The sequence below is a fragment of the Pleurodeles waltl genome, chromosome 7, assembly GCF_031143425.1.
Source record: "Pleurodeles waltl isolate 20211129_DDA chromosome 7, aPleWal1.hap1.20221129, whole genome shotgun sequence".
In the NCBI taxonomy this organism is placed as follows: domain Eukaryota; kingdom Metazoa; phylum Chordata; class Amphibia; order Caudata; family Salamandridae; genus Pleurodeles; species Pleurodeles waltl.
In genome coordinates this window covers 535734692-535759505 of record NC_090446.1, presented here as the reverse complement: position 1 = coordinate 535759505, position 24814 = coordinate 535734692, and the positions used below count along the sequence as shown (strand labels likewise).

The window sequence follows — 24814 nt, the reverse complement described above, 5'->3', positions numbered from 1 at the left end:
TAGGAGTCGGAGGTTCCGCCCTCTCTTGGTTTTCCTCCTTCCTTAGAGACAGATTTTTCCAAGTCTTGGACCGGACCTTCTTTTCTGGCCTTTTCCCCTTGGCATGTGGAGTCCCCCAGGGCTCGTCCCTGAGCCCCACTCTTTTTAACGTTTACTTGTCACCTTTAGCTAGAGTAGTTGCCCCTCATAATCTGTCCTTGGTCACCTATGCAGATGACACCCAGTTAGTGGTATCCCTCTCCAGCTCTGGAGACTCGCCGGTGACCAATCTCTCCCGCTGTATGAGTGACATCGCCAAATGGATGACCAAGTCCAAACTCAAATTTAACGATGGAAAATCGGAAGTCCTGGTTTTGGGCAACGGTCCCCCCCCCTCTTCCCCTTCCCTCGCTCTCAGATGCCTTCAGTACTCTTCCTCCCCCCAAATCTCAGGTTAAAACTCTAGGTGTGATGCTTGACCCCAGGCTTACTATGGACTCTCAAGCCAGTAAAGTTTCTTCTACCTGCTTTGGTCTTATGCGCATGTTCAGAAAGATTCTCTCTCTTCTTCCTCCTACAGCCAGAAGAATTCTCATCCAAGCCTTAATTCTTTCCCGTCCACTTATAAAGAAGCTGCAAAGAGTGCAAAATGCAGCTGCCAGGCTTCTTACTCACTCCTCAAAATATTCATCCACCAAATTGGCTATCTCCACCCTCCACTGGCTCCCCATCAAATAACGGATCCATTTTAAATCTCTCTGCATTGTACATAGGGCCCTACATGGTAAAGGTCCCATCTCCCTAAGGAAACGGATCTCCCTGCATACTCCTTCTAGGAACTTACGTTCCTCCTCTCTTAGGTATGCACACATTTCTCGATCTAAGAGAGCCTGGAGCAACAATTCTTTTTCCAGTAAGGCCTCCCACCTTTGGAATACCCTTCCTTTGGAGCTCCGCTATGAATCCTCCGAGCACCTCTTTAGGAAAAAGCTCAAAACTTTTTTATTCTGTAATTAGCATTGATCCCCCCTCCTATTTGTGCGTTGCTGCTTTTAGCGCTGGGATGCCTTCGGGTCGCCATGCGCTTTACAAATCTTATAAACTAAACTAAACTAAACTACTTATTAGATTTGTGTTGGTTTAGTCTTGTTTTGTTCTCTAAATTAGGCTTTATTTTTCTGGCTATGTGTGGTCTCTTTTTGTGTGGTGTTTTCACTGTTTTACTGTTTTGAGTGTTGAACAAATACTTTATACAGTGGCTCTTAGCTAAGCCTAACTGCCTTTACCAGTTTAATGTAAGTGATGTTTGTGCCTTTCCATGACTTGGGTTGTGGTTGCTGTTTGTCCAGGGCCTCCACCCCAGTCAACCAGGAATCCAGTTTCTAACAGTATTAAAGCCCATTGCAGACAGGAATCTCAATTAAATCAAGCTGCATTTGATTGAAGGGAGCTCATGATCTCCCTATATGAATCAGTGCCACTGCTGTCCGTCTTCCCACATTCAACTGTTGACCTGGCATTCACCAGTGACAAAGATTTTCAACCCTAATGCAGGTTAAACCAATTCAGTTTGAACTAACAAACCATTGCATCTCTCCCTGTGTGGAATGGATCATGAAAGTGTCTGACCATAGGAGACAAGTTATCTGGAAGGACAGGTCTTCCTTCTGCTGTGGTCCAAATGTCATCTTAATTCTTCACACAAGCAGCTCTGAGCAATCCTCCTTGCTCATCTTCTGTGGCTTCCTCCTTAAATCTCTTGACATCTTCCCACATATCAGCCACAGTCAACAACAGGTTCACTGCACTATAACTTGCTGACTCATTTGAATATGCTCCATTGAAAGCACAGGACTGAAGGTGAAATCTCGAGCAAATGTGTCAGCATAATAATTTCTGGCTGTGTCACAATTGTTTTTACTCTTTTGTTCTGTGCACATAACAACAGCACCTTCAGTAGGTATTTGAAATGATTCCAACAGTTTCATCACCAACTCCCCACTACATACAAAAAAAAACAGAAGATGTTATAGACCCTCTTTGAGACTAAAACTGCCCTTAATTGTGTACCGGACAAGCCCCACACTATCAGTGAAAATTGTTTTTTGCAGCAGGCTCTAGTTAAAGCCACCAGTTTTGACAACTGAGCAGAGGTTACATTACACTACCAGGAGACTTCCATCACATCCTCCAGAGAGCATGCAGCATATGCTGCTCTAAGATTCCCTCTTTCATCTCAATGAGAGTCATCCAGCACATAATCAGGCTCTTTGAGATGGAGGTGTTTGATGTTGGGTATTCGGTCGACACACAATTTGGTCACATCCAGACAGTCATGAGTCACACCATCATCAATTTCATCAGTCCCTGGAATGGCAAGAAGGTAGCAGGATATCTTTTCAATGTAATCTTAGCAGCAAAGATGATTTGCTGATATTTTGTTAGGTGACTTTTAGTTAGGTGCTGAGTTCAAGTTCAAGTCAATAATGTCTCTGCAGAATGAGGCACCATCGCTGTGAGAGAATGGCCCAGCAGTACTTTCACACTGTTGAATACTGATACCAACGGCTTCCACTGCCTTTCGGCATCCCAGCAACCCTGTGGCTGCTGACAAATTTGCCATAGGCTTCTGTGAATCTACATGGGTCTGTGTAAGCACTGAGAGAGAGCACCGTTCTCTTTCACTGCAATATAGAGTGACATCTTCACTGTAATCTGGCATTCCTAGAGCGATGGCATGTCTGAGACTTTCTCTCAGCTCGAGAAAAGCACTCATGCTTTTGATGTTCAAGTGTAGCAGATCAGACACCTTTTGGTGTGTAAGCTTCTGTTATGGCTTTGCCTGTAGGAAAAAGTTGAGAATCCACTGACAACAGTTGACCACTATTCCAAGGAACATCACAACTTCTGTCTATGTAGGTGGGGGAATTCATATTCAAAATAGCAGACCTTTTATCTTGAGACACTTTGCTTGCTCAGTTTTCAGTGTGGTATCGTACATACAGTACTATATTTTAACAGTATATTAATTTGGCCGAGAATACATTATGGGGGATGATTCCAACCCTGGCGGTCTGAGACCGCCAGGGTTGGGGACGGAGGAAGCACCGCCAACAGGCTGGCGGTGCTTCTGGGGCAATTCTGACCGCGGCTTCAGAAAAGGGAAGCCAGCGGTTTCCCGCCGGTTTCCCGCTGCCCCAGGGAATCCTCCACGGCGGCACTGCAAGCAGCGCCGCCATGGGGATTCCGACCCCCTTCCCGCCATCCTGTTTCTGGCGGTTTTCACTGCCAGAAACAGGATGGCGGGAACGGGTGTCGTGGGGCCCCTGGGGGCCCCTGCAGTGCCCATGCCACTGGCATGGGCACTGCAGGGGCCCCCTAACAGGGCCCCATTAAGATTTTCAGTGTCTGCTTGGCAGACACTGAAAATCGCGACGGGTGCAACTGCACCCGTCGCACACCAGCAACTCCGCCGGCTCCATTCGGAGCCGGCTTCCTTGTTGCTGGTGCTTTCCCGCTGGGCGGGCGGCCTTTTGGCGGTCGCCCGCCAGCCCAGCGGGAAAGTCAGAATGACCGCCGCGGTCTTTTGACCGCAGTACGGTCTTCTGGCGGTTCCCGCTTGGCGGGCGGCGACTGACGCCCGCCAAAGTTGGAATCAGGGCCTATGTTTGTTTTCAGTCACAGGATTCAACAGGACAGTAGCTATGGATATCCTGAACCAGAACAGACCTGTGTGCAACTTTAGGGTCTTCAGATTCTTTTTCAAGATCTTATTGAAGATTGAGGGGCTTTCTGTATATGCTGGTAGAATGCAGCACCTTTCATATTATTCTGAAATCTAAAGGCGAAGAGAAACTGTCTCTCTTCATGCAATGGAATAGAATAGAATGCTTGGCACAAATTAATGACTGAATCATTCTGTATCACAGGGTATCTAGAACAGTATCACAGCAGGATTCTGCACCACAGGACAACATGGAACAACAATATTATTGACCTTTTTTAAATCTTGGCTCACTCAGTATTTCCTTATTGGTTTTTGTATGCCCATAATAGGAGAGTTACATGGACTTCCCATAATCTCTTTCAAAAGCCCTTGCTCAATCATGCATGTAATCACATGGGTAATTCTAGCCACTGTTTCTAGTGAGAGATTGTGCTGAGGCATTTGGGGATACCCTGCATTTGGTTTGGTATTCTCACTTGCTCTACACATTTAATCAAATCAAGGTATTTACCAGAAAAATCACAAACCTCTGTTTTCATTGTATCTTTTAAATCAGGGGCTTGTCATATTTTGACAACATAGGGAACAGCCCAACAGCTGATATCTGTCTGTTCAATTTAAAGGTTACATCTTCATCATATGTTGAAAGCTTAGTACCCTCTGGCATGCAACAGATTGCACAATTAAGCTTACAGAGTAGATCCCTTCCCAATAGATTGATCTGGCTTTAATCACACACTACAAACTGATGATCCTCTAATAAGGGACCTCTCTTTACAGACTTTAACTTAAACCAGTTTCTTGATCTGTTTACTTGCAACACCTGCAACTTGGACTTGTTTTCCAGAGAGGGGTAGGCTTGGGACTTCTACTGTACTTACTGTAGAACATGTTGCTATCATGCCTATTAGAAAAGGCACTTGGTGGTCATGTACCTCATCATTTATAAATGGACTACTTTGGTCTACCTCTGCACTGCACCAAGCACTCAATGTTGCTTTCCTGTCAGGCACCGTCGTTGTGGCTGGTCAGACCCTAAGTCTCCGGAAATGTCAAATACCAGAAACTGTTGAAAATGTCTTGAGTTGCAAGTGCAAAGGTATTCAAATTTACTCTAGGAGCTTAGGTTACATTCAATCAAGGATGTCCCATCTGTTGATGCATCATTGGACCTTGGGGTACATTTGGATTCTGGTGACTGTGCATTTGCACATTCTTTACTGGCATGGGATTCAGAGTTTGCATTTGGCCTCCACTAGACACCTGGTTAGGGTTCAGTCTGCACTCTTTTTTCCAATACCCTAACTTATAATAATCACATGGAACCAACATTTTGAGAGTAGTTACGTCCATCCCAGTGCTCAGATCAGTAAACACTCCATGACCTCCACCTCTTGGGACACAATTCCCATTATTCATTAACTGTCTGTTTCCTTGATAACCATTTTCCTGCATTCCAGCACCAACTCCAGACCATAATCTGTATTTGTATGTGCCACATACTGAACATTTTGAAATCACTTCTGGGCTAACTTTATCTGTGCCAATATTTATTTCTCTTCAATTTTCTTCTGGCTCAATCATTAGTGTTGTACCTAGCACACCTATGAATCTCATTGAGATACTTGGGTGACAAACAAACCACATTCTGATTAATTTGAGAACTAATCTCTGGATGCAGGCCCAAAACAAGCTTTACAGTATTTCCCTTCTCTGGGTTGTTAAGTCCACTACACTGGCCAAGCGTTTACATAAGACACTCATAATAAACATAAACTGTCTCATCCAGCTCCTGAGTGCACCTTGATATTTTCAGCCAATCAATATCTTTCTAGGGGAACTTTCATCTTCAAGAAATGTATCATCTGATTATACTTTTCCATATTCAGTGCAGCTGCTGCGTGGATCACATCTCTCAGGGGCTAATCATCTGGCTATTCAACCATTACTTTACCTTGGTCCCACAAATCACTTTGCTACAACAATGCCAAACAATCAGTTACCATGGCACCTTTGAAATTTTCACAAACCTATCAACTAGAGTTTTCCAGTAGTCAGGATACTCCCTCAACCTCGAAAAATCATTTCTGAAATTTAAAAGATCACATTGGCTCCATGGTGCTTGCACATATTCACCAACATGCAACTCTTAAGACATAAGCTTGTGTCCTAGTACCACTTTTACTACCATCTGCCTATGTCCCTCACCGATCTGTAACTTTCTGCTGCTTCTTTTACCTCTTAGCCCACTTATCCCTAAGATTCTGGATATTACTCCACCTTTCCATACTAGACACTAAGGGCCACTAAGGGCGAATCAGGCCATTTGTGACCACTAAATAGCCTTTTGCCATGTACTAAGCTTCTTTTGCGACTCAGTAACCTATTACCGAATCAGAAAATATGGTTTGTGCGTCGGTATTAGGAAGGGCAATCCCTTCCTAATAGCAAGTTGCATATGAATGTTTAATGACTGGAATTCAGTCTCAAAACATTCATATTTTACTGACTCCATGAAGGAGGTGTTAGCTCATTTGCAAACGGGAAGGGGTCCACAGTGGACCTCTTCCTCTTTGTGAATGTGGGCACCAACATTTTTAAAGAACAGGCAGTGGTCCTAGCGACCACTGCCTACTCCTAAAAAATAAAAATAAAACTTTAAATTTTTGTTGTTGTAATGTATCCCAAGTGGCATTACAATACAATTGCTTTATTTAAAAAGAAATTACAGACATAGTGGTCTGCTGCCCCCAGCAGGCTACCATTCCTGTGATTGTGGCAAGTCACAAAAGGTCGTAAATTGCGACCTGCCTCATGAATATTGATGAGGCAGGTCCATTTGCGACCCACTGGGAATTGCAAACAGTGTCAAACACAGCTTAGTACATCACAGTTTGTGAATTCCTAATGGCGAATTGCTAAAATTCCCAATTAGGAAATCACACACCCTCAATTTAGTACATCTGACCCTAATTCCTTCAAATGGGTCTTTAATATAGTGGTTCTCATTTTGCTAAGTGTATCGTCTTGTCCAAACATTCTGACATTTTTCCGTAAATTCTGACTCTTAGATATATCAACTCCATATTCTGCAGTAACTCTTTCTAAAGTTAAATGAAATTCATAAGCGTATCCGCACAGGAACAACAGCTTCTCTTGTCAACAACGTCCCTCTCTAAATTTCCTTTTACAATTTTGTCCAATTCTACTCTTAGCCTTATAACATCAAATTGGCCTGTGAGATCTTATGTTGCAGGACTATCACTCATCTACTCTGTAGTCACATATTCAATAGGGATTCTGTTAGAAATGGTGTTTCTGGTTGGAAGAAGTATGCACTCTGTCCAAGCAGGAACCACAAGCCTACTCAGGGTAAGTCAGACTCACATCATAAATATACCTGTGCTCACCCTCTTGAGCCTGACACACAGCAGGCAAGCTTAACATAAGAAGCAATTTGTAAAGTATTTGTGCAAAACATCAAACAGTAACATAGAGAAAACCAGTAACAGACCAGTTTAGAAAAATAAATGATTATTTTTATGAACAAAATAAGACCAAAATGTCAAAAAAACAATACGTCGAAATAGAGATCTGAATTTTTAAAGATAATGCGTAGAAACAATAAACGTCTATTGGGATACTTGTTCACACTGGACTGGGACAATGTCAAAAGTTCAGGCCACCAGGATAGAGCACGAGCCGGATACAAGACCCAAGAAGAGCCCGCTGAGCAAAAGTACCTTAATCCTGGCCACAAACAATGAGATGAGGGGTGCTGCCGGGCCATGCATCAGGGTCGATCCCGCAGTTGAGGCGATGCATTGGTTTTCTCCATGCAACAATGGTGATGTACTGGTTCTGGAAGTGACGTACCGGTTCCGAGATCCATTTGCTGCAATGTCAATGTGCCAGATTGCTCCATGCAGTCCAGGGGACATGTAAATCATCTCTCGCTGTCATGTTAGCGATGCAGCGGTTCCGATGGCGATGCACTAGTTCCAAGTGCAATGCACTGGGTCTGTTCCTGCAACAGCGGTGAAGTGTAGCTTCTGTTCTTGAGGCAGAGGATACATTGGTTCTACTGGGGCAAGTACCCAGGTTCACTTCCAATCAACCAGGAGCAGAATGGAAGTCTTTGATGTCCCTGAGACTTCTAAGAACAGGAGGCTAGTCTGCTAGCCCTTGGAGCCACTCTGGGTTCAAGTGAAGAAGGTACAGTCAGGGAGAGCAGCAGGCAGCAGGGCAGCATAGCAAGTCAGCAGTCTTCCAGAGCAGCAGTCCTGCAGAGTGGCAGTCCTTAAGCACAGCAGTTCTTCTTGGTAGATGGTTTGAGGTCCAGAAGTGTACTGAGTTGATAGGGTCAGAAGTCCAGTACTTATTCCCAGTTATGACTTTAAAGTACTTTAAAGTTGGGTGGCTTCAAAGAAGGGTATTTGAAGTGAATGCAGGTCCTTTCTTCCTGCCCTGGCTCCAGACTCACTACTGGGGGGTATGCAACCCTTTCTTTGTTTGCAGGACAAAACCCATTCATCTGTGAGTGTGAGGCTGTGGCCTCCTCCTCCCTCCCATCCTGCCCAGGATGTCCCAGCAGGATATGGATGTCCCGTCAGAACCACCTAATCTCCATTTATGTGGGGATGTCTAAAAGAGATACTCAAAGTGAACTGTCACACAGACCAACAGATGATCAGAGAGAGGCAGCAGACACCAAGTGGCTAAAAGCAGTAAAGTGCCTAACTTTCTAAAAGTGGCATTTTCGGAATAGCAGTAACAAATCCAACTTTACCATTAAAGGGGAGTTGGCACTGTGATTCCATAGGTACTAAACATGGCATATCTACCTTCTCTTAATTAGGAATTACAGCATTTTAAATGAACTAAGGAATCCCCAATGTTAACCTATGAGAGAAGTAGGCCTCTCAGAAGTGAAAAAATAATTTGGACATTTGTTCAATACCAGGACATGTACAACATACAAGTACATATCCTACTTTTTGATTACATAGCTCCCTCACCATGGGCTACCTAGGGCTTACCTTAGGGTGACTTGTATTTAATAAAAACAGGGTTTAAGGCTTGGCAAGGGATTTTAAATACCACATCAACATGGCAGTGTAAGCTGTACACACAGGCTCTGCAGTGACAGGCCTGGGACATGTTTAAAGTGCTACTTGTGGGGGTGGCACAATCAGTGCTGCAGGTCCACTAGTAGCATTTTATTTACAGGCCCTGGGCACACAGAGTGCACTTTACTAGGGACTTATAAGTAAATTATAAGTACATTAAATGTGCCAATTGTGGATACATCAATCAATCAATCAAATCATGTTTTAGTGGAGAAGCGCATGCACTTTAGAGCTCGTTGGCAGATTCCTAAGGCCAAAAAAAATAAATCAGCAAAAATATAAGGCAAACAGGCAACATTTTTGGGGCAGACTCTCGTTGAGGCTGTCAGGTCTAATCAATTCTCACTATTTGGGGTCTTACAACCAAATCTACTGGACCTACAATACCTAACATACTTGGGGGCTAGACAACCACAGGTGGGTATGTTGTAGGAAAAACTCCTGATGTTCCTGGGGTGATAACAATCATATGCAAGCTTGGAGTTGTAACAGTAACTGGACTAACTAAGGTTTCTGCCGCTGGTTATGGGGCACTCAGATTAAGTAGCACCCCTGCCTCTGTAGGCAAAGTGATTGGGTTTCCCACTACTTGAGCTGGGGTATCAGGAGGGTGAGGAACTACTGCTACTGCAATTTGACGTCAGGTGCACCTGCATTCGGATCAACAGGTGGTTGGTTCCCTCCAGCCATGGGAACTATGTTGTATAGAGGTGGTTGTGAAGTGAAGTTAGAAAATCCTCCAGAAAAACATCACTAGAAACACTATCTTTACTCGTCTCAATCTATGCATCTATATCACCCCCTTTTGGTCTTTCATTTTCTGTGTGCACTCGTTAGACAGAGCCGGGAACATCAATACACCTTTAAACATGTCTCTTTTCCATTGTTGCTGTTCTCTATCCTATTTTGCTATGCATCCTATTCTTTGTCTTGGCCTGATATTTTCACCTTATCTTTCTTATGTGCGGCTCTATTATACTGAGCTGGTCTAGCTGAATGCTTCATATCATACAATACTCTTTGTCAGATTTTCATTTACCCTCAAATTAAAAGTAATGTGTGGGGGAAATTGTAATGCCCTTCTTTCTAAGTGATCCTGTTCCATGCTTTATGCCAAACACATGTATGAAGTCCAACATTTGTGACCATGTAGTGTCCTGGTGAACGCTATGGAGGAACATCCTAACCCTCCCGGACATCCACTCTTATATCACCACTAACTAAATCTCTCAATTCTTAAAGCATTGCATCTTTACTGTAATTGGTTGAATCAAAATCAATGATCTTAATTTAAATAATGGCAGTGTAAGCAAATTACAATGAAATATGCATTAATTCTAGTATCCAACATCAATGAGACACAAATTTACCAGCCTTTCACAGCACAGTATTGCTGACAGGATAACCAATACCAGCATGGCACAGACATCAACCGACAATTCCTAGTGCAGCACTCTATGACACAGCTTTGAGCAAATTGCAATGGCAGACCCTCCCTTACAATTATATTAGAGCAAGCCATTCCCACAAAAACAAAACAAATAGCTCTACTACATAAATCAAACTAATCACTGACTCAGGGGGAATAAACCAGGGGATAATGTTTTCAATCTTATCACACACTAGTGAAATCTCGACCAGTGGCCAATTGCAAACATCTAAAGCAACTTCCCACACCAACCCAACCCCAAGGAATTAATTGCTACCCTATCCATCATTAACCAAAACAGCCACCTGAATGACTGGACAACCCTCACCAGAAGCAACACAGCTGCTGTAATGCGGACCATCCACTCATGTCCCTAGCACATATATTTTACAACCTGGGAACATCACCAATCAGCACCACTGTGACCCACATCATCAACACCTCCTTAATGCCAACCACTTTTTCAGATGAATGGCAACTTGAAAACATCAATGCCCTCCTCAAGAAGCCCGAGCCATTTTAACTGAGCAACTTCTGACCCATCTCCCTGCTCCCCTATCCAGCCAAAGTGAAAAGGCCAGCAACAAGCAGCGCACAACTCACCTCAAACTTTATTATTTTCTAGACAACACTGAATTAGGATTCAGCAAGAACCACAGCATTGAAACAGCACTCATCGCTGCCACCAGCGACATTGGAATCATCCTGTGCAGAGGAGAAACAGTGGTGCCAGTCCTGCTCGACCTTTCCATGCCCTTGACACTGTCTTCCACAACAACTGCATTAGAAGACTCCACAAGATTGGCATACAAGGATCCACTCTCAAATGGATCTGTTCCTTCCTCAGGGGAAGAACCTAAAGAGTCAGGCTGACACCTTTCACACCAGAGGCCAAGAAACTGATATGTGGAGTCCCACAGGAATCGTCCTTCCACCCCACCCACTTCATAATATACATGACCACTATCGCCAACAGCATCCCATCACAACAGATCACTGTCATCTCCTATGCTGACACCCAACTCATCCTATCCCTGACAGACAAGATAACCACCACCAGAACCAACTTCACCTACTGCATGACCGCGGTACCAGACTGGATGCAATCAACTAGTTGAAGCTCAACTCAGACAAGAGGGAAGTACTGGTTTTCAGCAACAAGACCTTCCCATGGGATTATCGGGCAGCTGTTGGAGCTTGGATAGACACCCAAAACCATAGACCATACAGGAAATCTAGGAATCATCCTAGATGACAAGCTCAGCGTGAAGGCTTGAGTCAGCACATTCTACTCCTCCTGCTTCCACATCCTACGCATGATGTGAAAGATCTTCAAATGCTTGTCTCAGAATACTAGACGGCCCTCACTTAGGCACTGATCACCATCCAGCTGGACTGCAGCAACACTCTCTACACTGGAATCTCCAAACAACTCCTACATAGACTCTAGAACATCTAGAGCACCGCTGCAAGACTCATAATTGACTTCCCATGCTGCACCCATGTCACACTAAACCTCAGAAAGCTTCACTTGCTCCCTATTCACAAGAGCAGCCAATTCAAACTTCTCAAGCACACTTACAAATCCCTATGTCACGGTTCCAGGTGGGTCTGATCAGGACTCTGGCTGGGACACCCCTTGAGGTCACCAAATATCCTAGAGAGGTAGTGTGCTGGGGCAGAAGAGCATCTAAAGGCATACACGGAAAGGACAGCTATGGACAGGCACAGGAAACAGGAAAGTAAAAGCAGAGCAACCCTTGTGTGAACAAACAGGAAACGGATTACCAGTGGACAAACACGCTGGGGTTGTACACAGAGTAAGGCACAGAACCTCCCACAGTGACAGGGAATCTCAATGCCTATGTGCAGTTTGCTCTTACAGATAGTCACCCTGCCAGCCTCATAGAAAGGAGGCAGCAGAAGTGATTCTGTCTCTGGACCCTAGAGCACAAACAAGGATAGTACTTACATACACAGGACACGCTCTTGTGGGTCCAGCTGGAAACACAGTGGCGATTCCTGAGAAAACAGCAATAGCACACTGTCACTGTTAGGCACGAAAGACAACGTATAACACTGGACAAGGATGGGGGCTGGAATTGCCTCCTGGAAACCAGGAGCCAACCCCAGTACACAGGAGGACACGTATACACTGGTGAAGACTGATAGAACACTTACCAGACACAAAGAACCAAGAAGAAACAGAATCAGAAGGGAACAAACAAAGAGGCAGAGGCTAGAACTAGGAACAGGCTCAGGCTGAAACAAAGGCGGGACTAGGACTTGAAAACAGGGCGCAAACTTCTGGCTGGGACAAACAGAGACAGGACTGGGAAACTGAGAACAGGCTCTGGCTGGAACAGGCAAGGACAGGACTGGAGTACAGGGAGTAGGAAATGAGCAGTAAACAGGACTGGGAAACAGAGAGCAGGTTCAGGCTGAAACACGGCAGGAGCAGGGCAGAGAAACAGGGAGCAGGCTCTGGAAGAAACAAACAGGTACAAGGCTAAGAAGTAGGGAGCAGACTCTGGCTGGAACAAGCAGGAACAGGGCAGAGAAACAGGAAACAGGATCAAGCTGAAACAGAACAGGAACAGGAACAAAACTGGAACACCATCTGACAAAGGGTCTGTAACACAAAGGAATCGAAGTCCGATGCACGACGGGGAGCTTGAGGAAATGGCTGCTTATGAGCAGTTCCCAGCTGGGCTGCACAGGAGAGGTCACAGGTGTGTGTAGTTTCGGACACTTGCAAGTCCTGGAGGAGAGGATCCAGTGAAAAGGTGCATCTGGACTTCTACCATAGAAAACAATGGGAAACAGAATCTGGGCTTTCCTGACTACCAGGCTGTGCATTATGGGATTTGCAGTCCTAGGAAGCAAATGTAGTCCTACACAAGTGTACCATGGTGAAAGGAGAAACAAACATGAGTCAGCAAGGGACTCTAGATAAGTGTTTAAGGTGATTCCCAGGCTTCTGACAGTCCCCTTACAGCGCCCCCTGGAAATGGGACGACCGAGTCGTAACACTCTACACAACATAGTACCAGAATACCTTAACAGAAGCATAGACTTTCACCAGCCCTCCAGACACCTATGCTCTGCTTTACTCTCACTCTCACACACTCCCCGCATCCACAAAAGCAAGACTGGAGATCACTCATTCTCCTACATCCCACCTAAAAGATGGACACATCAAAACCTACACATCTCTTCTTGAGCTCAACAAGAAGCTGAAGACTTGGCTCTTCTTATAAGTACCTTAGGGACCACACACCTTCATACCTGCCCAATTGCATGGATACTCTCTTAGGTAATTAGTGGGCTGCACAATGTGCTGCCTAGCGCCAACACAGACTCCCTTTCACCATGCTGCAAGGGTGCCTGTGTTGTCAGCAGGTTTGTTTTGTGCAAGAAGGGACCCATCCTTGGACGCATTTTCCTCTTTCTATGCGTGCTGAAAAATACAAAATGCAGCACACCTAGAAAGAGAAGGTATTGAGGAGAAACATAGCTCTTGCTCCTTGTTACGTCTCACTTGGGGAGGTGTAGCATTTTGACACATTGGCACTCATTTTCCCTCAACTCCCCTCCCTTCTTCTCCTCTCCTCTCCTCTGTTCTCTAATTGTCTCTTATCTCATTTAGGTGAAGCCATCATATGTTACTCAGGTGGACTAGACGCAGTAAGAACAATTCAATGTCCTTCTCCTATGAATGCTTGCTTTTTCGAATTTGTGGATTTCAGTAAGTAAAAGAATCATTTAACTAGACAATGTTTTATGATATTTCATTTTTGGCATGACTATGACATTACCCCTCCCCACACACACTAGGTCTGGTTTGGAAGAGCAGTGGGTTACACGTTTATCACATAATCATGGTTTATTTTACAGATGACTAAGGGGCATATCAGTGATGTTGAATGACCTATGAAGTTCTCAATTTCTGCTTTTTTCTGGACTTGCCCTCCAGATGGCAATTGACTGATACATGTCCACTTTATGTGATAGCATTGCTTTATCTCAGAACCTTTTGTTGTGTCTCCAGTGGAGTCCAGTCGAGTGCTTTAATGATAGATTTTTTGCTCTGCATTTGAGTCCTGTAATTCTATTGTGCCACACCAGTTTCTGGTGCTAGTAAGCCTCTATCTATGCAGTGGCATTCCACTAATTTCCAAATATATTAAACATTTAAAAGAAACAGGTTCTTACCTATATATAGTTGTTGGGCTCATTCTGCATGTAGACACCTTGGTTTCCCTTGTTGTGCCTAATAACCTACAAAATAGCTTCTTGTGATATTGCCCCCTGTGTTGTTTTCTGTGATGTAGAAAGCGGCTCTGTATGTACTATTCCAAAACAAGGAATATTGTGCATAGAATCCAGTGGATCCCCAGTGGCATTACAGAGGCTAAAGTAGATAATACTAATGCTCTCTAATGTGGTAGTGTGGTTGAGCAGTAGGCTTATCAGAGGGTAGTGCTAAGCATTTGTGGTACACACACAGTCAAGAAATGAGACACACACCCAATGACTAACTGCATGCAAATGTATCAAAAAGATATTTTGTGACTTTGTTTCCAGAATCAAAAGGATCTTTGTTGCAGGTAAGTACAGTTTCAAGAATGTATCACTTTCAACTATCAAATGCACTTTGCTTAAAATTCACAGGTAAAACAGTTTACAGGAGAGTAATACTTTTCAATTTCAAAAATAGACAGTGCAATTTCTCATAGAAAGCAATGCAGTCCTATGGGAGAAAAAGTAACAACACAGTGTGCAGGTAAGTTCTCAAATTACGATCCCAGTCTCCGGGGTAAAGGTGTCCACAGGGCAAAGTTTTGTAAGACACCAGGGGTGCATCACCAGCAACACAGAGCTGGCCGGGTGCAGAGGTCAAAGTTGGTGTCGGGCATCCAATGAAATCCTATGGAGACAGGGGGAACCCAGAAAGAAGCAGCTTGCAGGGAAGTACTGGTGACTTCAGGGCACAGACCTGGGGGCTTTAGATCGGCACCGGGGTGGGGGGCACAGGTCAGCATCAAAGACACACCTTCAGCGGCACAGGGCAACCGAGTGCAGGGTGCAAACATAGGGTTGGGCACAAAATGCTTTTGAATGAAGGAACCACTGGGTTTACAAAGATGATGAAGGCATGAAGAAATCCAACTACTGTGCAGGTAAGTAGAAAGCCCACTAGACCTTGTTGGACCATCGGTTGGGTTCCCCAAGGCCAGCTATAGGTATCGGGTAATCTTCCCCGTATCCGGTCGCGGTCAAGGGGGTCCTCTGGATTTAGGTTGCAGGCGTTGTTGTGTTGGTCAGGTGGGGTCAACCCAGGGAGGACTTGATGTTGGAATCGCTGGGTATTTTCTCTGGTCTGATGTGCCACCTGGACTTGGGCTGTGGGTGTTGAGTGCAGATGGGCAGGACTCACGGATCCGGGGTAATTTTTGAGTCCTTTTTGGAGGTTTTTTGTGAAGAGGGCCGCTGTCCTCGGGAGATCATAGTACTGGGTAGGCAGGCAGTCCTCACAGGGTTGTAGAGGTCACTGGTTCTGCAGGACGAATTGTCATCTTGTAGCAGGAGTCTTGGAGCAGTAGGGCTGGGGCATGTCAGTTCTCATCTGGAGACTTCGTTGCTGGTGTGGCTCTTCAGTCCTTCTTCTTTTTAGGTCACCAGGAATCTTAAAAGCAAGGTTCAGGGGTGCCCCTAAATAATAGATTTAGGGGCATTGCAGGGGTCAGAGGGCAGTAGCCAATGGCTACTGACCCTGAGGGTGGCTATACCCTTCTTGTGCCCACTCACTTTGGGGAAGGGGGCAAATTCCTAACCCTATTGGCTACTATCCTCCAAAACAAGATGAAGGATTCTGTCAGGAGGGGTTCTCCTCAGCTCTGGGCACCCTAGGGGTAGTCCTGGCTGGGATGGGCACATCTCCTGGTGTTTACTAATTTTCCTGCCAGACCTGCCCCAAAAGTGAGGCTTGATCCAGGGAGGGGCATCTCCACTCGCTGGAGTGCCCTGGGGCAGTGTAATCCAAGGCAGGAGCCTTTGAGGCTCTCTGCAAAGTGTTGCAGTTCCTGAAGAGGGGAGGTGTGAAGCACCTCCACCCAGAGCAGGCTTTGTCCTAGACTCCAGAAAGCACAAAGGCTCTCCCCCATGGGGTCAGAAACCTGTCTGTTAGTGGCAGGCTGGCACAGACCAGTAAGCCTTACACTAGAGGGTTGGGTGGAATATAAGGGTGTAGGAGGCTGGACTGGCTTGTAGTGGGTACAAATAGGTACTTACACCTTGCACCAGGCCCAGGTATCCCTTATTAGTGTAGAGGGGTGTCTAGCAGCTTAGGCTGATAGAAAAGGTAGCTTAGCAGAGCAGCTTAGGCTGATCTAGGAGACGAGTGAAGCTCCTACAGTACCACTAGTGTCATATGCACAATATCATAAGAAAACACAATACACAGATATACTAAAAATAAAGGTACTTTATTTTTATGACAACATGCCAAAAGTATCTCAGTGAGTACCCTCAGTATGAGGATAGCAAATATACACAAGATATATGTACACAATACCAAAATATGCAGTAATAGCAATAGAAAACAGTGCAAACAATGTATAGTCCCAATAGGATGCAATGGGGGCACATAGGGATAGGGGCAACACAAACTATATACTCTAGAAGTGAAATGCGAACCATGAATGGACCCCAAACCTATGTGACCTTGTAGAGGGTCGCTGGGACTGCAAGAAAACAGTGAGGGTTAGAAAAATAGCCCACCCCAAGACCCTGAAAAGTGGGTGCAAAGTGCACCTAAGTTCCCCAAGGAGCACAGAAGTCGTGATAGGGGAATTCTGCAGGAAAGACCAACACCAGCAATGCAACAACGATGGATTTCCAGATGAGAGTACCTGTGGAGCAAGGGGACCAAGTCCAAAAGTCACGATCAAGTCGGGAGTGGGCAGATGCCCAGGAAATGCCAGCTGTGGGTGCAAAGAAGCTGCCACTGGATGGTAGAAGCTGTGGATTCTGCAAGAACGACAAGGGCTAGAAACTTCCCCTTTGGAGGATGGATGTCCCACGTCATGAAGAGTCGTGCAGACGTGTTTTCCCGCAGAAAGACTACAAACAAGCCTTGCTAGCTGCAAAGCTCATGGTTAAGGTTTTTGGATGCTGCTGTGGCCCAGGAGGGACCAGGATGTCACCAATTGCGTGAAGGGACAGAGGGGACATCCAGCAAGACAAGGAGCCCTCTCAGAAGCAAGCATCCCCCGTAGAAGTGCTGGAACAGGCACTACAAAGTGGAGTGAATCAGTGCTCACCCGAAGTTGCACAAGAGAGTCCCACGCCGCCGGAGGACAACTCAGGAGGTCGTGCAATGCAGGTTAGAGTGCCAGGGACCCAGGCTTGCCTGTGCACAAAGGAAATCCTCGGTGAGCGCACAGCAGCCGGAGTAGCTGCAAATCACGTGGTTCCCAGCAATGCAGTCTAGCGTGGGGAGGCAAGGACTTACCTCCACCAAACTTGGACTGAAGAGTCACTGGACTGTGGGAGTCACTTGGACAGAGTTGCTGAGTTCAAGGGACCTCGCTCGTCGTGCTGAGAGGAGACCCAGAGGACCGGTGATGCAGTTCTTTGGTGCCTGCGGTTGCAGGGGGAAGATTCCGTCGACCCACAGGAGATTTCTTCGGAGCTTCTAGTGCAGAGAGGAGGCAGACTACCCTCACAGCATGCACCACCAGGAAAACAGTCAAGAAGGCGGCAGGATCAGCGTTACAATGTCGCAGTAGTCGTCTTTGCTGCTTTGTTGCAGTTTTGCAGGCTTCCAGCGCGGTCAGCAGTCGATTCCTTGGCAGAAGGTGAAGAGAGAGATGCAGAGGAACTCTGATGAGCTCTTGCATTTGTTATCTAAGGAATTCCCCAAAAGCAGAGACCCTAAATAGCCAGAAAAGGAGGTTTGGCTACTTAGGAGAGAGGATAGGCTAGCAAAACCTGAAGGAGCCTATCAGAAGGAGTCTCTGACGTCACCTGCAGGCCCTGGCCACTAAGAGCAGTCCAGTGTGCCAGCAGCACCTCTGTTTCCAAGATGGCAGAGGTCTGGAGCACACTGGAGGAGCTCTGGGCACCTCCCAGGGGAGGTGCAGGTCAGGGGAGTGGTCACTCCCCTTTCCTTTGTCCAGTATCGCGCCAGAGCAGGGCTGAGGGGTCCCTGAACCGGTGTAGACTGGCTTATGCAGAAATGGGCACCGTCTGTGCCCATGAAAGCATTTCCAGAGGCTGGGGGAGGCTACTCCTCCCCTGCCTTAACACCCTTTTCCAAAGGGAGAGGGTGTAACACCCTCTCTCTGAGGAAGTCCTTTGTTCTGCCTTCCTGGGCCAAGCCTGGCTGGACCCCAGGAGGGCAGAAACCTGTCTGAGGGGTTGGCAGCAGCAGCAGCTGCAGTGAAACCCCTGAAAAGGCAGTTTGCCAGTACCCGGGTCTGTGCTAGAGACCCGGGGAGTCATAGGATTGTCTCCCCAATACCAGGATGGCATTGGTGGGGCAATTCCATGATCTTAGACATGTTACATGGCCATATTCGGAGTTACCATTGTGAAGCTACACATAGGTAGTGACCTATGTGTTGTGCACGCGTGTAATGGTGTCCCCGCACTCACAAAGTCTGGGGAATTGGCCCTGAACAATGTGGGGGCACCTTGGCTAGTGCCAGGGTGCCCACACACTAAGTAACTTAGCACCCAACCTTTACTAGGTAAAGGTTAAACATATAGGTGACTTAGAAGTTACTTAAGTGCAGTGTAAAATGGCTGTGAAATAACGTGGACGCTATTTCACTTAGGCTGCAGTGGCAGGCCTGTGTAAGAATTGTCAGAGCTCCCTATGGGTGGCAAAAGAAATGCTGCAGCCCATAGGGATCTCCTGGAACCCCAATACCCTGGGTACCTCAGTACCATATACTAGGGAATTATAAGGGTGTTCCAGTATGCCAATATGAATTGGTGAAATTGGTCACTAGCCTATTAGTGACAATTTGTACAGAGAGCATAACCACTGAGGTTCTGGATAGCAGAGCCTCAGTGAGACAGTTAGGCATTACACAGGGAACACATACCTATAGGTCACAAACGTGTGAGCACTGGGGTCCTGACTAGCAGGGTCCCAGTGACACATAACAAACATACTGAAAACATAGGGTCTTCACTATGAGCACTGGGCCCTGGCTAGCAGGATACCAGTGAGACAGTGAAAACACCCTGACATACACTCACAAACAGGCCAAAAGTGGGGGTAACAAGGCTAGAAAGAGGCTACTTTCTCACAAGGTGAATCTGGTTTCAGCTAGTCCGAAGCTATACATAATTGAGCAACAGCCATCACTACAAATATGAGGCATCGCTCTCTCTTTACAGCTTTGTTCCCTCCTCCTTCCTCAGCTATCCTCGATAACACCATGGACGGCGTGACGCTGATATGCCCTTCAATAATATTGCTAAGAAACACCTCTATACCTGAAACAAAAGATACCAACTTGGGACAGGCAAAAAACATGTGAATACTCTCAGCCATGTCTGCCCCACAGCGGTTACATTTACCATTTGAACTTCCCCATTTAGAGACCTTTGCTGGTATATAATAGAAATTAAAATCTGTCTTGAAATGCTGACACTTCAAACTAGTGATTCTTCCAACCAGACACCCTCTAGCAAAACGAGAGTCCCACTTCTCATTCTGGACCGTAAAATCATCCTCCGAGTATCAATCAATAATTCATATAATGCAACTATTAAAGGGAGTTTCTCCAACAGTGAAGAAAGTCGCGTAGCTATAAATACTTGAAAAGTATTGTCTGGGGATATCATATTGTATCTGCAAATCTGAGAATGAGCTGAGCTGAGACCCCTCAAACAGATCGCCCAACATGGTTATGCCTTTCTGCCTCCCACCGTTCATAACTGCATCCTGAAAGACAGGGGAGTATAAAAACCAATCCTCCTGAGATGCAACCAACGCCGGACCTGTCCCCATTTCCTGTATGCTGCTTTTCTTGTTGTAGCTCAGTTCTAATATTCCGACTGGACAGTCTTTTCCCACCAAACCCAGAGTCATTTAATAAATCGTAGGGTATTCTGCCGGCCCAAGTCCCACCTCACCCGTGATCAAGATACCCATATGCTGTAAAGTGCATGCCACATAATAAAGAGAAATGTTGGGTGCTGACCACCCGCCCCACAGCCTCTGGAGTGTCAAATATTTCATAGCTTTTCGAGGTCTTCAATAACCCCTACATTACTCCTTATAGCCTCCAGCTTACCCAGCCAAACCCTGCCGTTTCCAATGGGATGGACCGGAAAAGATACAAAACTTTTGGGAGAACATTCATTTTCAGAACATTGCAGAGACCCAAGAGTGAGAGATTTAAATGGTGTATCCTGCCCAAGTCAGTTTTAACCTTACCCAACAATGGAACTGAATTTAAGGCCACTAAATGATCCACTGCCGCCGTGACTCTGACCCCTAAGTAAATAGCCTCTTGCATCACCCAGAGATCCCCATCCTGATCATGTCCGAGCAAATAATCTGAGTTTTGTCTTGATTCAACTTATAGCCAGAGTAGATCCAAAATTCCGTAGCCAACCTTTCGATTTTTAACATTGTGATACGTGGGTCTGCTGTCACCATAGCCACATCATCCGCAAATGCAAATACTTTATAATCAACTTCCTGGAGTACAATTGGCTTTATTTGAATAGAAACCTCAAGCACAGTTAAAAAAGGGGTCAATATAGAGTGCAAATAGTATTGGAGAGCAGGGATCCCCCTGCATTGTGCCTCTGGAGATGGATATCAAGTTTGACTCCAGACCCATTGCACGAATCTGTGTGAAAGCGGCTCGATACAAAGCTTTAACTGCCTTAAGAAAGCCCTTCCTCACCCCTTCCACTTCAAGACAGCCCAGAGGAATGGCCAGGATACAGGATTGAGTCCTTTCCCACTTTTAATAATACAAAGCCTAATGGGACCTGTTGTGCTGCTGCGAGATAAAACAGTGTGATAACTCTCTTGATATGGTCTACTGTCCCCCACCTGGAATAAACCCATGCTGCCTACTAGATACTATAGGGGAAATTACATGTCCCAGCATAGAAGATGAGATCTTAGCATAAATATTCCCATCTCAATTCAACAGGGAGATAGGCCCTTAGTAGCTGACAGATAGCGATGATTTATCTTTTTTCTTAAACATCATCATAGTCGCAGCCTGGCAGGAAGTCAGGGTTTGCCCTTTCTGTGCTGCTAGAAAAGCTGCTAACTTGTCCTTCTGAAGTTCTGGAAATAAAGCCCCTAGAACTCCAACGGAAGAGCATCAAGGGGCACGTTTGACATAGCTTCCTGTATCTCTTCCATATATATATATATATATTTTTTTTTTTTTTTGTGTGTGAATAACTTAATGCAATTCTATCTGGAACTTTAATGCTGCTTAAAAGTGGTGAATAAAAGGTCATGCATGTTGCTAGCCCTCTTGTCTTTGATAAAATCCTAATTCTCTATGCAGGTAACCCCTGAGAATCGCCGTTCATTGTGTGTGGTCAACTTATCTTTTGGATTTTGCATATAATGATGGCTACAGAATGAGAGGGTCATTTTGGTGAATGCCCCATTGAGCCAAACTTGTAGTTCACCCCGCCCCCCTTTTAGAGGTATGGTTACTGCAGGGATTCCAATGGTTCAGGGTGCTCAGCTGCTGAAAATCACTGTCCAGAAGGTCCATTTCCCATAATGCTACAGGGTCACATTGACAATAATCTCACTCTATTTAGGGACATTAGGATCCCAGGTGGTTGAAAAGCAATAGTCCCAATATGCAGGAAGAAAGCACCCTGAGCATCAGCAATTATGTTTTTTGTTCTACCAGAACAATCTTCCAATTTATGACTTTTTGTAGAACGAATGGCCTGATAGGTGAAATTTACATTCACGAAAACTGGTCGCAAATTCCCGCAATTATTTTTTGTGAATAGAAAAGAACTTTACAAATGGACCTATGTACTAATAGATCAGTTCACAAAATTCAGAAATCTAGTGTGTCACAATATGACCTTCCTCATCAATTTTCCTGAGGTAGGTTGCAAAGTGCAACTCACTACAGTTAAAAGCTATCACAGTATGGTGGCCTGCTGGGGTCAACAGACCACAATGTCTGTGATCTCATTTTGAATAAGTAAACTTATGTTTTAAAACTGCTCATTTACTTAAAGAAAATAGAGCTTTATTTAGAATCTTTTTTTAAGTTTATTTGAGAATTGGCAATGGTCTCCAGGACCACTGCCTACTCCCCAACAAAAAAAAATTATATTCACAAAGACGAAGGGATGCTGAGGAGACCACTTCTCTTTTGCAAATGATTTACCACCCCAACTAGGGGTCTGCAACTTTTTAATCTTTTGCAACTGTATTTGAAAAACACTGATACAGCCCTTAATCAATCCCTGTTCGGAAAGGATGCCCTAAGCATGCTCCTTTCAAACAACTATTCGTTTTAGGTTTATAATCTGTTCCCGAAATGCAAAATTGATTTGGTACATAACAAATAGCCATTTTTCAGTAGCAAATATGGTGACTTTGTGAATCATATGCTTCGTGACAAAAAAGGCCTTGTACATCAGGCACAAAATACTTTGCAATGTGGAATCATCAATCATGACACCCAGTCAGCAAAGGTCGGTGCTTTCAGAAGAACGGTTACACCCACATTTGCACTGAAAGAACAGATATCCTTGCCAACCTCGCAGGGATCTCTACACTTGGAGGTGGTCTTCTTCCTCAATGGAAATAAAGGCCATAGCCTACGCTGAACTTGCTGGCTCATGGGCAAATCACAGGGGTCTGAATGAGACCCAATGACAAATATAACCATTGAAAAGTTTAAGAGCTAATGAGATGTATCAGTGGGGTTCAATGCTGCCCATAGCATTTGAATATTGCTTGTTTCTGCCACTTATATTTCTATGAGTCAGCAGCTTTCACTGCTCTTAAACCTCAGGGGTTGCAGGAAGGACCACAAGGAGAAGCCACAGCTCCGATAGATGTGATTCAGTCAACTAACAAGCATCACAAAAGATAAATACAATCAAGTTGTAATTTGTTACCTTAAGCCACACGTACATGCACTCTAATATTTGCTACAGTTCCTTTTATCTTTTTGTATAATGCTACAAAATCAAAAAAAGTATAAAAGCTAAAGATTTTGTTTTCTCCACAGTTGAATTCATGAAATGCATGACCATGGAAGAATGCGAACAGCTCAGGTCACTCAGCCCAGACGTGACATGCTGCCAGACTGACCTTTGCAACGAATCACCTTTCTCATAACGAACGAAACCGGTCAATCAAGATGTTGTATGAAGAGCATGGGCAAAGCAAAGCGTACTCTGTTAAAAACAGACAGTGGCCGACAGTGTTTCTTGGGCGCCTGACTCGAGGGTGGCCCGGCACCAAGGCTGATTAATCTTACTCCACCTCATGACACTTTCTTCCACCACACTCCATTTCCTGTCCTTGAATCTCATTCTTGCTGGTTCTTTATTATGCCTGCCTTTCCTTTTGTCACTATTTTCTAGTGTCTCTATTTCTAGTTTCTTCTCTTGATCAAAGCCTGCTGATGAAAATTAAGTTTGTTCCAGTCACTAAAAATCAATACTGTTGACCGCCACCTGCAACAGCCTGCACAATATAAGCATTGGGGAAAATGCTTTTACCATACTGAGGCGTTGTGCTATATCATGAATAAAATTCTGGCATTTCAATTTGAATTCGTCTGGGAGCATTATTGTTTTTTGTGTGCTTAATGAGAAATATTTTATGTTTCTACAGGGAGTGCAGAATTATTAGGCAAGTTGTATTTTTGAGGATTAATTTTATTATTGAACAACAACCATGTTCTCAATGAACCCAAAAAACTCATTAATATCAAAGCTGAATATTTTTGGAAGTAGTTTTTAGTTTGTTTTTAGTTTTAGCTATGTTAGGGGGATATCTGTGTGTGCAGGTGACTATTACTGTGCTTAATTATTAGGCAACTTAACAAAAAAAAATATATACCCATTTCAATTATTTATTATTACCAGTGAAACCAATATAACATCTCAACATTCACAAATATACATTTCTGACATTCAAAAACAAAACAAAAACAAATCAGTGACCAATATAGCCACCTTTCTTTGCAAGGACACTCAAAAGCCTGCCATCCATGGATTCTGTCAGTGTTTTGATCTGTTCACCATCAACATTGCGTGCAGCAGCAACCACAGCCTCCCAGACACTGTTCAGAGAGGTGTACTGTTTTCCCTCCTTGTAAATCTCACATTTGATGATGGACCACAGGTTCTCAATGGGGTTCAGATCAGGTGAACAAGGAGGCCATGTCATTAGATTTCCTTCTTTTATACCCTTTCTTGCCAGCCACGCTGTGGAGTACTTGGATGCGTGTGATGGAGCATTGTCCTGCATGAAAATCATGTTTTTCTTGAAGGATGCAGACT

At 44.8% G+C, this 24814-nt stretch overlaps 1 protein-coding gene across 2 annotated transcripts in view; it reads left to right on the top strand.

Moving 5' to 3' along the window:
* Window positions 1–24082, top strand: part of LOC138304307 (CD59 glycoprotein-like) — a 161584-nt gene extending 137502 nt beyond the window's left edge. For both annotated transcript variants that reach the window (XM_069244258.1, XM_069244259.1), the window contains exons 3-4: window positions 13914–14012; window positions 23533–24082. In XM_069244258.1, coding sequence (XP_069100359.1) covers window positions 13914–14012; window positions 23533–23642 — 209 coding nt within the window. In that variant the 3' untranslated portion in view covers window positions 23643–24082. The remainder of the gene's footprint in view (window positions 1–13913; window positions 14013–23532) is intronic.
* Window positions 24083–24814: the final 732 nt, after the last annotated feature.